Source organism: Triturus cristatus, chromosome 10 (assembly GCF_964204655.1).
Source record: "Triturus cristatus chromosome 10, aTriCri1.1, whole genome shotgun sequence".
In the NCBI taxonomy this organism is placed as follows: domain Eukaryota; kingdom Metazoa; phylum Chordata; class Amphibia; order Caudata; family Salamandridae; genus Triturus; species Triturus cristatus.
The window spans coordinates 558085819-558098461 of record NC_140593.1 but is presented as its reverse complement, the minus strand read 5'-3'; the positions used below and the strand labels follow the sequence as shown (position 1 = coordinate 558098461).

The 12643-nt window shown below is 45.4% G+C and overlaps 1 protein-coding gene across 3 annotated transcripts in view; it reads left to right on the top strand.

The window, feature by feature from the left end:
- LOC146789724 (WD repeat-containing protein 48-like) overlaps window positions 1-12643 on the top strand; it is a 427316-nt gene that overhangs the window by 233162 nt on the left and 181511 nt on the right. For all 3 annotated transcript variants that reach the window (XM_085632059.1, XM_085632058.1, XM_085632056.1), the window contains exon 7: window positions 4121-4208. In XM_085632059.1, the coding sequence (XP_085488185.1) occupies window positions 4121-4208 (88 nt within the window). Of the gene's footprint in view, window positions 1-4120; window positions 4209-12643 lie in introns of those variants that run through there.

Sequence of the window (12643 nt, the reverse complement as noted above, 5' to 3'; positions counted from 1 at the left end):
GTTGAAGAGACCCTCCAGGTAGGTGGAAGGGTGGGGACTCCCAATGCAGTTCATTTCTCATATTTAATGTTAAAGCCGAGACTCTTGGCTTATATTTCTTGAATGAGCGTGCAGGGAGTGACTGCCATGGATCACTCAGGAAACCTAATGTATACTATGCAAAGACTAGTTTATAAGTCATGCTATCAACCTCGATAACCGGATCCTTGGGTTAGACTTGATTTTGTAGGTCAGGGGCTCAAGGGCCAGTACTAAAACGCTGGTGGAGAGAAGGCAACACTGTCTGGTACCCCTTCGTAGTGGTATTGATTAGTCAGTGCAGTGTGAATGCGCAACCTGGTTGTGGGATGAACATGTATAGCTCTGATCCGGTTGTTTTTTTCCGGGACCAAGGGGGTCTGGTCTTAGACTTTAAAAGTGTATTGCCAATCCAGTCCATCGAAAGCCTTTCTCAGCATATAATGAGAGCAGCAAGAATTGGATTTTTTGATTTTCAGGAGCCTGAAAAAGGTTGACAAACATTTGTATCCCTGGCCTGTCTCCCTAGAATGTACCCAGATTAGGTTAGCTGTATTAGATGCAGTCAAACGTTTTCCAGTTGTTTCCAGAGAATTTTTGTAAAGATTTTTTTAATCAATATTTAGTAAAGCTCTAGGCCTGTAGGAAGTGTATATTGGTTTGTGAATCAGAACAGTCTCCGAGTCCATCATTCATTTCTGAGTCGGGAGAATAATTAAATAGGCATGACAGGATTTGACCCCCACCCTAACCCATCCCATCATATGGAGTATAAACTCCCCATCTGTGACAATCTTGGTGCGTCCCAATCGGGCCATGAACAAGGTGTCATGCTCTGCATTTTCCCAGTAAAAATTGAGGGCCTCCTTGATGGGAGTCTGAAATTAGCAGATCATTAAAAGCTAGCTCGTTCAGCCAACAGTGTTTGATTGAGGGGGTCAGGTGAAGACTCCTTGCATATCGAACCAAGCCAAGATTGGGGCATGATCGGACAAAATCTGGGTTTCTATACTGCTCTCTAGGAATTGTGGGATCACGCGTCTCGGAGTAAAAACATATCTATTCTTGTGGAAATCTTATGAACATTAAAGTAAAAGGTGTATTATCTTTCCATCCCATGTAATTCACTCCAGATCCCAATGAGACCCATGTCTCTAATGCCCTTCTCTAGATGTATAGTTAGAGACTCTTTCCTTTTGCAAGATCTATTAAGAGTTGGGTTCAATCAATCAGAGGTTTATATAGCGTGCTACTCACCCGTGAGGGTCTCAAGGTGCCTGGTGGGGGGAGGGGAGCAGGTCTGGGTCAGCGAAAAGCCAGGTCTTGAGGTCCTTCCTGAACGTGTGAAGCGTTTGGGAGCGTCTGATGTTGACCGGGAGCTCGTTCCAGGTCTTGGCTGCGATGTAGAAGAAAGCTCTCCTGCCAGTTCTGTTTCTGCGGATGCGGGGGACCTTTGCCAGGGCGAGGTCAGCGGAGCGGAGGTTCCTCTTGGGTACGTGCAAACATGCTCGGTCGTTGAGGTATTTGGGGCCGATGTTGAGGGATTTGTAGGTGAGGAATTTGAAGGTGACCCTCTTCTCGACGGGCAGCCAGTGGAGGCTTCGCAGATGTAGGGTCATATGCTTGTGGCGCAGAGTCCCTTAGACGAGCCTGGCAGCGGCGTTCTGGATGGTTTGGAGTTTGCGTAGAAGAGTTTTGTTGATTCTGGGGTAGAGGGCGTTGCCGTAGTCTATTCTGCTGGTTATTAGTGCATAGGTGACAGTCTTTCTGCAGTAGGGGGATCCATTTGCAGGTCTTACAGAGGATGTGGAGGCAGTTGAAACTGGTGGACATGACGGCGTTGATCTGGCAGGTCATGGAGAGGGAGGGGTCGAGGATTATGCCGAGGTTCAGTACTTTGTCTGTCAGGGTGGGTGGGCTCCCAAGGGCGGGGGGCCACCAGGTGTTGTCCCATGCTGAGGTGCAGGGTCCGAGGATGAGGACCTCGGTCTTCTCAGAGTTGAGCTTTAGGCAGCTATCCTTCATCCAGGCTGCTACGTTTCTCATTCCTTCCTGGAAGCAGAGTCTGGTGTCTTCTGGGTTCTTGGTGAGGGAGAGGATGAGCTGGGTGTTATCGGCGTAGGATACGATGCTGAGCCCGTGCTGTCTGATGGCGGCGATGGGGGCCATGTAGATTTTGAAGAGCGTCCGGCTAAGTGATCCTTGGGGTACTCCGCAGATGTCAGTGGGGTTGGAGAGGAAGGGGGCGGAGTCTGATCCTCTGGGTTCTGCCAGAGAGGAAGGATTGGATCCAGTCAAGGGCGGATCCCTGTATTCCTGAGTTGTGGAGTCTGGCGGCTAGCGTGCGATTTGAGACGTTGTCGAAGGCTGCGGAGAGGTCTTGGAGGATGAGGACTGCTGTGTGTCCCTGGTCTAGCAGCATGCGGATGTCGTCGGTGGCGGAGAGGAGCGTGGTCTCGGTGCTGTGGTTGCTGCGGAAGCCAGACTGGGATGCATCTAGGATGGAGTTATCTTCGATGAAGGTGGTCAGCTGGGCGTTCACTAGTCTTTCGGGGCCGCTGTTTTTCACTGAGAAGACACGCCTCCTAAGCGGAAGTGAGCCACGCCCTCAATCCCGCTCATGGCGGCAATCTTGGATCTCGGTCACGCTGGCTCACTGATCCTAGCCAAATCCAGGTTATATCCTGGAACTCTGGTCTGTATAAGCCTATGGAATCAATCACTCCCAGGAGGTTCTATCTCGAGGATTCATGCTTTTACTGTTGCAATTTGGCCTGATAGCAGCTGCTTTCTGTGTTCTGCTGGGTGTGGTGCACTGAGCTCAGAATGGGAACATATTGAGTCCCCCACATGTTCAATTAAAAAAAGTTTTTACATAGCAGGTGTCATGGCCTATGGGTCTCTAGGGCTTAGCTTAGGGGTGACTTACATGAATTTAAAAAAGGTTTAGACCTGGCAAAAGCATGGGCGGCTCCTCCGCTGTGGCAGAGGAGCGTCGCCCCACTGCTTTTAAGCAGTGAGAAACATAAAATGACAATAACCTAGTTATTGTCCTTTTAGGTTTCCTATCCTGCTGCTTTGCGATGGGTGGGCTCTGTTCTCCGGGCAGGGGAGGAGTGGTTTGCCTACTCCAAAGTGCACAATGACTGGTCGGCCTTCTCGGGCCGCCCAAACCAGTCGTGCTCTTCCCTGTTCTTCATGCAGGCTGCATTACAGCCTGCATGGAGAACATGCCCACCCCCTCCAGCCCATGGCTAAGCGCCGTGTGACGGCACTCAGACCAATCACAATGCTGCAATTGCAGCATTATGATTGGCTTAGGGGAGGGAGCCTGGCTTCCTGGTCCTGTCGGAGGCAGGAGAGCAGGAGCGGGAAAGATGCGGGACCTGGCCTCGAGGTATGTTTTTAAAAACTTTATTTGATTAATTCCGATCACAACCCTCCCCCACCTGTGACCCATACCAGCCGCAAGCAGGCAAAAGGTTTATTTTGCTAGATCGAAATGGCGGTTTTTAAAACTGCACTGCAGGCTGCATTGGCAGGCCTGAGATGTTTTACAGTGCTAGTTTAGTGGACGCACAATGAGTGCTTTTGTCCACTTGTAGCATTTATTTTACAGGCCTTGGGTACATGTAGTACCATTTTCTAGGAACTTATTAGTCAATGCTAACTTTATATTCTTTGAGGGAGCTATCTCAAGAACTTTACCACTTGTTCGCCACGGTAAAGTGCACAGAGTGCTAAGGGCAGCAAAAAGAGTGTAGCCAAGGATGTCAGATCTAACACTATTTTTTTAACACACCATGATTCACAATATCAGAAGTTGCATGTTGAGTAGTTGGAGCCAAGTCATACTACCTCTCTGCATAGCACGCAATACAAATTAGCCCATTGCTGTGCTGCACCGTAGTCTTTCTGTAAATTGTAGTGTTTTTGTTCTCATTGAATACATTTGTTTTCTTGGTGACTGCTGATCCCTGCCATACTTGACAAACACTGTTGTAAGCGCGATTGATTAAAAAATGGCAAATGATCAATTAGGGTGCGTTTATAATTGATATTTTTTATGTGGTTGCTGACAGGCTATCTTCTCTCTTTCTAGACTGTTATGCCGGGATTCTGGGGGTGAAACTGAATCTATGCTTCTCAACGAAACAGTGCCACAATGGGTGATAGATATCACTGTGGATGTACGTATTTTAATTTTCTTGACGGATTGTATGTTAATAAAATATGCTTCCTCTTGAAATTTACTTGTAGGATCGTGCTGGCCATCTGCTTTTCATTATTTCTCCAGATATAGCAGCAATTCAGATCAGTCATGGTCAAACCAGGCTTTCATCATGTCAGGTTTTTATACACAAAGTTGCAGTAAATTGGGTAATAGTAATCCAGATTAATTACAGCATCGAGAAATGGCTCAGTTGCAATATAAACGCTATATGAAAAAAAGTTGGTATACTTATTCTAGAGCTGCAATATCTTTTTGCGCTTCAGTTCAACTATACGCTTTAAAGCTTCTCTCCTGGAGAAAATGTGCTTCTCGTTTGTATTGAAGGACCCTTTCCTCGAGGGACAGGATTATGTTGTGCACCTTTTCTTCTCTAGGCAGAAGGTTCATGTGAAATAAATCGATTACTGCAGTTCCTCTGGTAAACAATGTATGCTTCCTTAACATGTTGCACAATTGAAGCTCAATTGGATCCTAAACCAGCCATGGCAAATTGCTTATCTGTAGCTCCATGTAGCAGAGAATTAGCAAGCCTGACCCTCGTAAGGTATTTTGTCACAGGTGAGGGGTTAGTGAGGAAGAACGACAGCATTTCAACAGTCCGTGTCGTCAGGAAAGCATAAACATGCCTTTTGGTCCCCTGCAAATGTCTGTGAACGCCCCTGCCTAGGGTAAGCTCCCTGATTTTTTTGTTGATGTTTTTCCTCATTCTGTCGTAAATCTGAATCTTTTCTGAACAGAATGCAGAGACTGCAAGTTGATCAGCTGCCGCAAGCTTTTTACAAAATAAACACAAAATTCCCTTCTTAAAGTGTTATCCAACATAAAATATAGTTTCCGGTTTCCCTCTCGGAAATGGCTTCCCACCTTAGCACAAATATGTTTGCCTTGACAAGCTACTTTGTCTTGCTTACAAAAATGTTCGCATATGTTTTCATCTACACATTGTTCTGTGTGTACTAATGAAAAAGAAAAGGCATTTGCGGCAAGATTTCCCAATGCTAAGGAGATTTGCCTTGAAAACCATGGTGATTTAATGAACAAAGTCATGTTTATTCCCAAGAGGTGGCGAGAAGCCGAAAAAGAGAGGAAGGATATATACAAACTAATGCGTAACTAAGACTACAGATTCAGTTTAATTTAACCTACCTGCTTCCAAAGCAAACCCTTTTACTGATTTGTGATGGGTATACTTTTGAATAGTTTATATCCTTAAACATCACATAGCACTTGGATCTCACTGCCAGAGCAGTTTCTAAGAAGTATGCACCAGTGCTATGAAGTATTCAAATGGTCATCTTGTCCCATCTTTCACTTATTCATCTCTCACCTAGATTTATTCAGATTATGCAAAGTCCTTGACTTAGTCACAGATATGCAAGCTTTTAATAGCTGATTGAATTACGTGCCCAAGAAATGTCTTAACTTTTAATAGCTTGCTTGCATATTCCAATTGATTTTTCTTTTTCTGATTGTGTGCCTCCATTCTACAAGTTTCTCAAGAAAAAGGGGTACTCCTAGTGGTTGATTTGTGGCCATGGTACCACTCATCCTTGTATTAGTAATTTTGCCTCTTACATGCGGTATTTAACCTGTGTGAGAAAACTGCTTTGTATCATGGATGTAACCTCAAGCTAATGTATACTCTCCATTCAAGCTCCCTAATGTGTATCGTCCTGTCCTGTCCCGTTCACTAAACTCTGCAGCAAACTGTCATGCTAAGCCGTATTAGTAATCCTGTAGAATTTCAACCTCTAGCGTCACTTCAACAAAAACAAAATGCCAACTACGTTCTCCTAGTCTGACTGAGAACGTCTTGTGAGGACCATTAAGTCTCTTTCCGTTCTTAGACTTTCATAGATCCTTTGATTGAAAATGCACTGACGGTGCAAAGTTGACATTGTATTTGCTGTTGCACTGCAGAATCCTTTTTGAGAGAGTGATCTCAGCAGACAAGCAACGTTTAATCAATTATAAATAACCCTGCACGCGGTGGACTTGTAGCACTTCTCCACATGATTGCTAGTTTTTCAATATTTGCACCTATGTTAAAGATGCTTGCCAAAGAACTGTAGATGGGTGTAAAATATGATTTTTACAGTATATATACACATTTGTATAACCTGTATTGCTAGGGTTCGTCATTTCCTAAGAACTTCCCATTCTAATGGATATTTCTTCCTACAGATTCCTCACCTCTTGAATACCCAGACACACGAGGGATGCGGAAACTTCACAATAGCTTTCCTGTGCCAGGTGTTTGGCTCCAGCTCTGTGTCAGTTGCAGCACAGAGGTGACATCACTGGAGACTTGTAGCATCATTCCGGCGTCCTGATGTAATTTCCTTTATATCTGCACTCCTTGACACAGATCCATGCTGCTCTCTGTGAATCAACAAAAAAATATGTTTGCAGTGCTTAGGAGTATTCCATCCACAACTAAAATATGAGGCTTTAAGCCCTACCCCTCTGCCATGGACAGATGTCCATTTCAGACCCCCACCAGGTCTGACTATAGTTCTTTGGGCTGAAGCACTACAAGTCATTTGACAAGTGCAGCCTCGTGTACACCAACACATTGAGCAGGAGGCAAAACTTCCTTTGGTGCATGTAGTGAGTTACATGCTCTGTGCCAATCACTGTCCAGGTCTGAGTCCAAGTCACACTCTTCTCCTTCCTCAAAATCTTCACAAAAAGAAGAGTCAACACAACGTTCAAAATACTGCTGCTGGTGAGGTAGGTCTCCTTGACTTTTGCACCCCATTGAAGTCCTTCAACAAATCAGAGCTGGGTTGTATCATCTGGTAGAAGAGCCCATGCTGACACTAGCTACACTTCCAGGCCCGGTTCCTGCTCTGGACCCATATGCTGCTCTAACGCCTGCATCCTTCTTAGCTTACTAGGAACATCTGTTGCAGATATCCTAGCGCAGTTTACGAATGCTGTAATTCCCTCTGGTGTGCCCACCGTCCCTATTGAACCATTTAGACCTCCGATTGGAGTACATGGTGAGGATTTCCGTGGCGTCAACTGGCCTCAAAACCATGCTACAAGGTGCCCTCTGGTGTAGGCCAAAGCTTTCAGGACACCCAGTACTTTGCTGATAGCCCCCGCTCTGCTGTCGGCCCATTTTCAGATGCCATCACCTGCTTATGCCCACTGTCCAATCTCTTCCCCACAAACTAAGACTCTTCTTATGTGTTGCAGAAGGGAAGCACAACAGCTAGCTGAAGGCACAGGGAATGCACCCACCCTTGCCTTGCACCAGGGAAACAATATCTGGATGAAAGAGCGGATCAGGCTCTGATCCAATTCAAATTCGCCAAGTGATCCTGCATGTGGATAAGACCAGTGAGGGAGCTAACTTGCTCCCTCTTGGAGTCTCATACAAATGAACTATTTGGCAATACAGAATGACAATGGGCTTGATTTCTTGCCAGAGATGGATATTTGCAGCACGTTTGAGGAAGACAGCAAAGGTGCTAGGGTTGCCACATCCCACAGTTGAGACCAAGTCAAGTATCTTGACTAAGATACTTCCATCTGCTTCAAACCACTTGCCTCATTTAATGATGTTCTAATGGAGCCAATCAAAGTGACATGGAACAATCCGACATCTGCCCCATCAGTCAGCAAACTTGACTACTGTGGGTTATCTCCAGGAGATCCAGACTTAATCTCGATTCATCCTTCTCCAGGAGAGCTTGATAGTGCAAGCCTAGTCTTTCTAAAGCCTTTTCCATAACATCACCGAACATAAAATCTTAGAAGTTGGAAGCCATAGGCAAAAAGGTGTTCTCAGCTGGGAGGCTGGTTCTGAGATTAATGAATACTGCAAGCCGCCTTGCCAGATCCACCCATGTACTGGGGGAGGGGGGGCAGGCTTGGTGGTATCTGGGCTGCATGAAAACCTGAATGACAGTTTGCTGAGGAGATGGTGATGGTCAGGATGCCCTCAGGCCCCTTGAGCTGGCCTGGAAATTGTGTATTTGGTGGCGAGGGCCATGGGGTCCTCCATTGCCCAAAGAAATTGCTTGGCTGCATTGCACAGGCTCCTCATGTGACTTTCAAACCAGCCATTTGATGGCTGTTGACTATTCAGCAAGAGAGCATATTGAGTCCTCCAACGATTTAGTGAGCCCCTAAAATTTGGTCCTGGAGGCTCCAGCAATTGATCTTCACAGGTAATACAGGACGTTTTGAGGGTACTCCAAAGGACTTCGTTTTCACCAGCCTGTACAACCCATCTAAAAAACCTAACCAGTTTCTTAGGCAGTACAAAGGTTGAGGCAAGCTCAAAGGCATATAGGCCCAGCAACCTTCCTAAAGCATCCCCGCACCAGCAGATAAACCGCTATAGTTCACCTTTAAGAGAGCACACACAACCACTTTGGGGGTAGGGTATCGATCATTCTGCCGGCTTGGAATGCTATTATGACAAACTTGTGGATCCTACAGATTATAGAAAGCGGATACAACAGACCGCTCCCTGGATTCACCCATCTCAATCCCTTCATTCATACAACCACACACTGATCCTACAAAAGGATGTGGTGGCTCTTTTGCAAACGGGAGCAGTGGAATTGCACCCAGAGCAGGAGATTGGGAAGGGGTGCTAATCCCAATACTTCCTGGTTCAAAAGAAGGAATGCAGTCTGTCAGATTCTGGAGCTCAGGATTTTCAACTTCTACCTATGCAAGGAAAAGTTGAGAATGCTGCCCCTAGATCAAGTGCTTTTGTCACTGGAAGCAGACGACTTGCTGATGTCCTTCAACTTGCATGACGCCTATTTCTACATAACCATTCTGCAGTCACTGGAAGCATCTGCAGTTCCTGGAAGGCTCCTCCCACTACCAGTTTGCGGTCCTTCTGTACGGACTAACATCAGCACCCAGGATTTCCTTAAAGGTCATATAAGTGGTTGCAGCACATCTGCGCAGGTCGGGAAGCTTTGTGTTGCCATACCTGGATGATTGGCAGGTTAGGGCAGGATTGCGTCTGCTGCTGGTGGACCACCTAAAATCCAAAGCAATCCCTGGTGTTCAACTTAGGCTTTTCCATCAACCTGCACAAGTCGTACTTGGAGCTCATAGGGGCAATAGAGGACACAACATCTCTGTGGGCTTTCTCTCCTCACCAGAGTGTCTTGGACATTAAGGATAGTATTTTGATGTTTTGGAAGAGAATTCCCATTTCATTCCTGATGGTTTTTCATCTTTTGGCTTCCTGCATCATATTGTCGCACATGCACGCCGGACATGAGGGCTGTCCAGTGGTGCCTCCCTGTGCAGCGTTCCCAACATGAGGGTGAGCTCAGCCATCCTGGTTGGTTGAAGAGATCCCGAAGCAATGGAAACCCTTTTGCTTCTCACTAGCAGTGGTGAATGGTTCCACCTTGAGGTGGAGTGCATATCCGGAGGTACTAGAGGTCAGAGGTTTCTGTTCTCTGCAAGAGCCGGGTTTGCACAGCAACTTGCTTGACAGCAATTAGTCTGGTTTTCCTGCCTTCCCTTCGCATTTGATCTGCCTGATCTTAATAGACACCATGACCGGAATGTGGTATGTGAACAAGCAAGGAGGAAATTGGCCTTGTTTTATTCTGCCAGGAATCTGACGCTCTGGGCACAAATGCAAGGAATATGGCTGGATAGCCAACTTTCTGGCAGGCACTGATGTTTTAAAGAATGGGCATTTGCCAGGAGTCCACCCTCATAAGGTCCCCACTGCGTAGAGGCTTATCATAAGCCTCCCTGAGTCTGGCATGCCTTACTGCCAGGCCTAGCAGGTAACCTCAACAGTTACCTAATCCCAATTTCCAAATACTGTTTTTTTTAAAAAGAAGATAGGAATGTGTGATCGGTGGAGGTCCATTACCAAAACTTAACATAGAAGATTGTTTTAGTTTTGTGAACTGTGGTCAATCTACACCAAAAAATATGCCCAATCATGAACCATGAATTACAATCTGTAATTTCAAAATAACATACAATTTATTTACTTATTTTGGTAATTGCAAAAACTGCATGATGAAGCTTTACAGTACGAATGTCCTGGAGATGTTGAATTTACTGCATATGGTAAATTCTGCACCCCAAGGTATTGGATTATTGAGTCTGCATCATCTTCTCAATCATGAGTAGCGCCTCCATCTAGAGGTGGTACAACATCTTTCGCCCTGTGGGGCATGCTTAAAGCGTATCTTTTCAACACACGTGAAGGCGAAAAGCCCACAATTAATTGCCCTCCAGTTTCCATTGCAAGAATCCTTGTGGGATATGTTTTGAATGATGTGGTATTTTAACTTCACTATGCATTCCCCCATACCCTAACTTCCTCAAGAGTTGTGTCCAATCTTAGCACAACTTCAAGTAATTCTGCTTGTCCTGGACTTTCCAAAAAGGCTGTAGTGTGCAGACCTTCTGCAACTCTCCCTATTCCAGTCACTTCTGAGCAGATGTCCTGTCCCAGTCGGAGTGCTCTGTCCGCATCCACCATTTACCTGTTTCTACACAGACAAACTAGTTCTGAGAACTAAATAGTCTTCCCTGTCTAAGGTGGTGACCTCATTCCATACATGGCAATCATTACACTTCTCACATTTTTCCTTTTTTTTCAATCCGAAGAAAAAGTAGGCGAGGTTTCATAGGCTGGACCCGCATAGGGGAACCAGCTACTTCATCGATCAGATGACGGCGTTCAGATCAGACAGTCCGCTTTTCTTTGGCTATGTGGGCAGTAAGAAGGGCAGAGGGTAACTGTCTCCATGGATTATCCTCTGTATTAGGATCTTTTATTCCTTTGCTAAAAAGGAACTGGGCTCATTCCATAAGAGTGAAGTGGCAAATGCTCTTGTTCCATGCTGCTGGATTTACTGGTTTGACCACTCTATCAGACCCACTGCTAGGGAGGTGGTACTGCAGTGGTATTTATTCAAGAGGTGAGAAGTCTACTGGTAGAAGTATCCTACAGAAGAGAAAATGTACCTTCTGTAACAGTCTTTTTGGTGTATACTGTTACCTTTAGATTCTGCACTATTCCCACCCCACTCTTAGTTCTGAAGGATGGTCCTAGACCTCTTAAAATTATTAAGGTTGCCATTTACGGTATTGTAAGAAATTAGAAAGAGTATGCTTGGAGGCAATATTTACCTTCTCATAAGGACATTTACACGAGTGACCTAAAGAAATATCTTGCTGCCCTAAACATGGCCCAAGCCTCTTATTTTGAGAGTAAAATCAATGCTGCCTCAAATAAACCTTGGAAAAGATTCTAAGTTACAAAAGCTTTTCTACATCTGAACACATATGACCAGGACATCGCTGCATCTCTGGAGCTGTTGCAACACGGGCCAGAGAAGGTTATTATTGAGTGTAAGTCTAATGTTGGTCCATCTTCAATTTTTGCATTAGCAGTTAGTCATCAACACTGTTTTTGACCAGTTTTTCAATACTTCTATGTCTATGGCCTTGGTTCCACTTATTTGGAATCAGGCTAAGATTATTCCGTTTCTAAAAGTAATTCACGGGCTGACTGCTCAGCTGTCCAACTTTATACCCATTTCTCTTACCCGATGCTTGCAAGATGCTGGAGAAGCTGATCAACTTTCAGTTTTCAGACTATCTGGAGCTATTCAAATTGCTTCATACCTCCCAGTTGGGTTTCTGCCCCTGAAATAGCACCAAAACTGCACTGTTGGAGGTGTCCAATTACATCAAGTGGACATTAGCTCGGGGGAGAAACGCTGCCTTGATCTAATTAAACCTTTCAGCAGCGTTGGCTACTGTCTCCCATCCCATCTCAAGGACTTTGGGTCCGAGAACCAGGATCTTGCATGGATTAAGTCCTCCTTCACAAATGGAGGTCAACCTGTGTGGATGGCTCCATACTCTTCTGCTTTCTGGCACTCAACGTGAGATCCCCACTGAGCCCCCACCCCTTTAATATCTGTAAGACTGCGCTGATCCCCTTGGTGTGAGTCCTTTGACTTTCAGATAGTCTCTTTTGCAGATGACTCGCAATTGGTCATTTGAGAATGGTTTATCTAAATTTCAAGATTCTTTAAAGACCTGTTTATATCAGTAGGGAACTGGATGCATGCCAGTAACTTAGTGTAACTCAGACAAGACCGAAATGCTATTGTTTGGAGCTTTCTATTACAGGTGGTGAGAGAATTGCCTGCTAGATTCCTTGCTACATATGAGGCTCTCCTCCGCCACTCCCCCGCACCAGCGGCACAGAATCTGTGAGTGAAATCTGAGCAGGATCTCTCTTTTTCAGCCCCAGGTGAAGGCTATAGGTTTTTGTTGTGCGATGGTACGTGCTCTGAAAACATTTCTATCTGAACGAGTCTTCTAGCCGCAGATTCCTTACCTTAGATATATATCCCTGAGGCT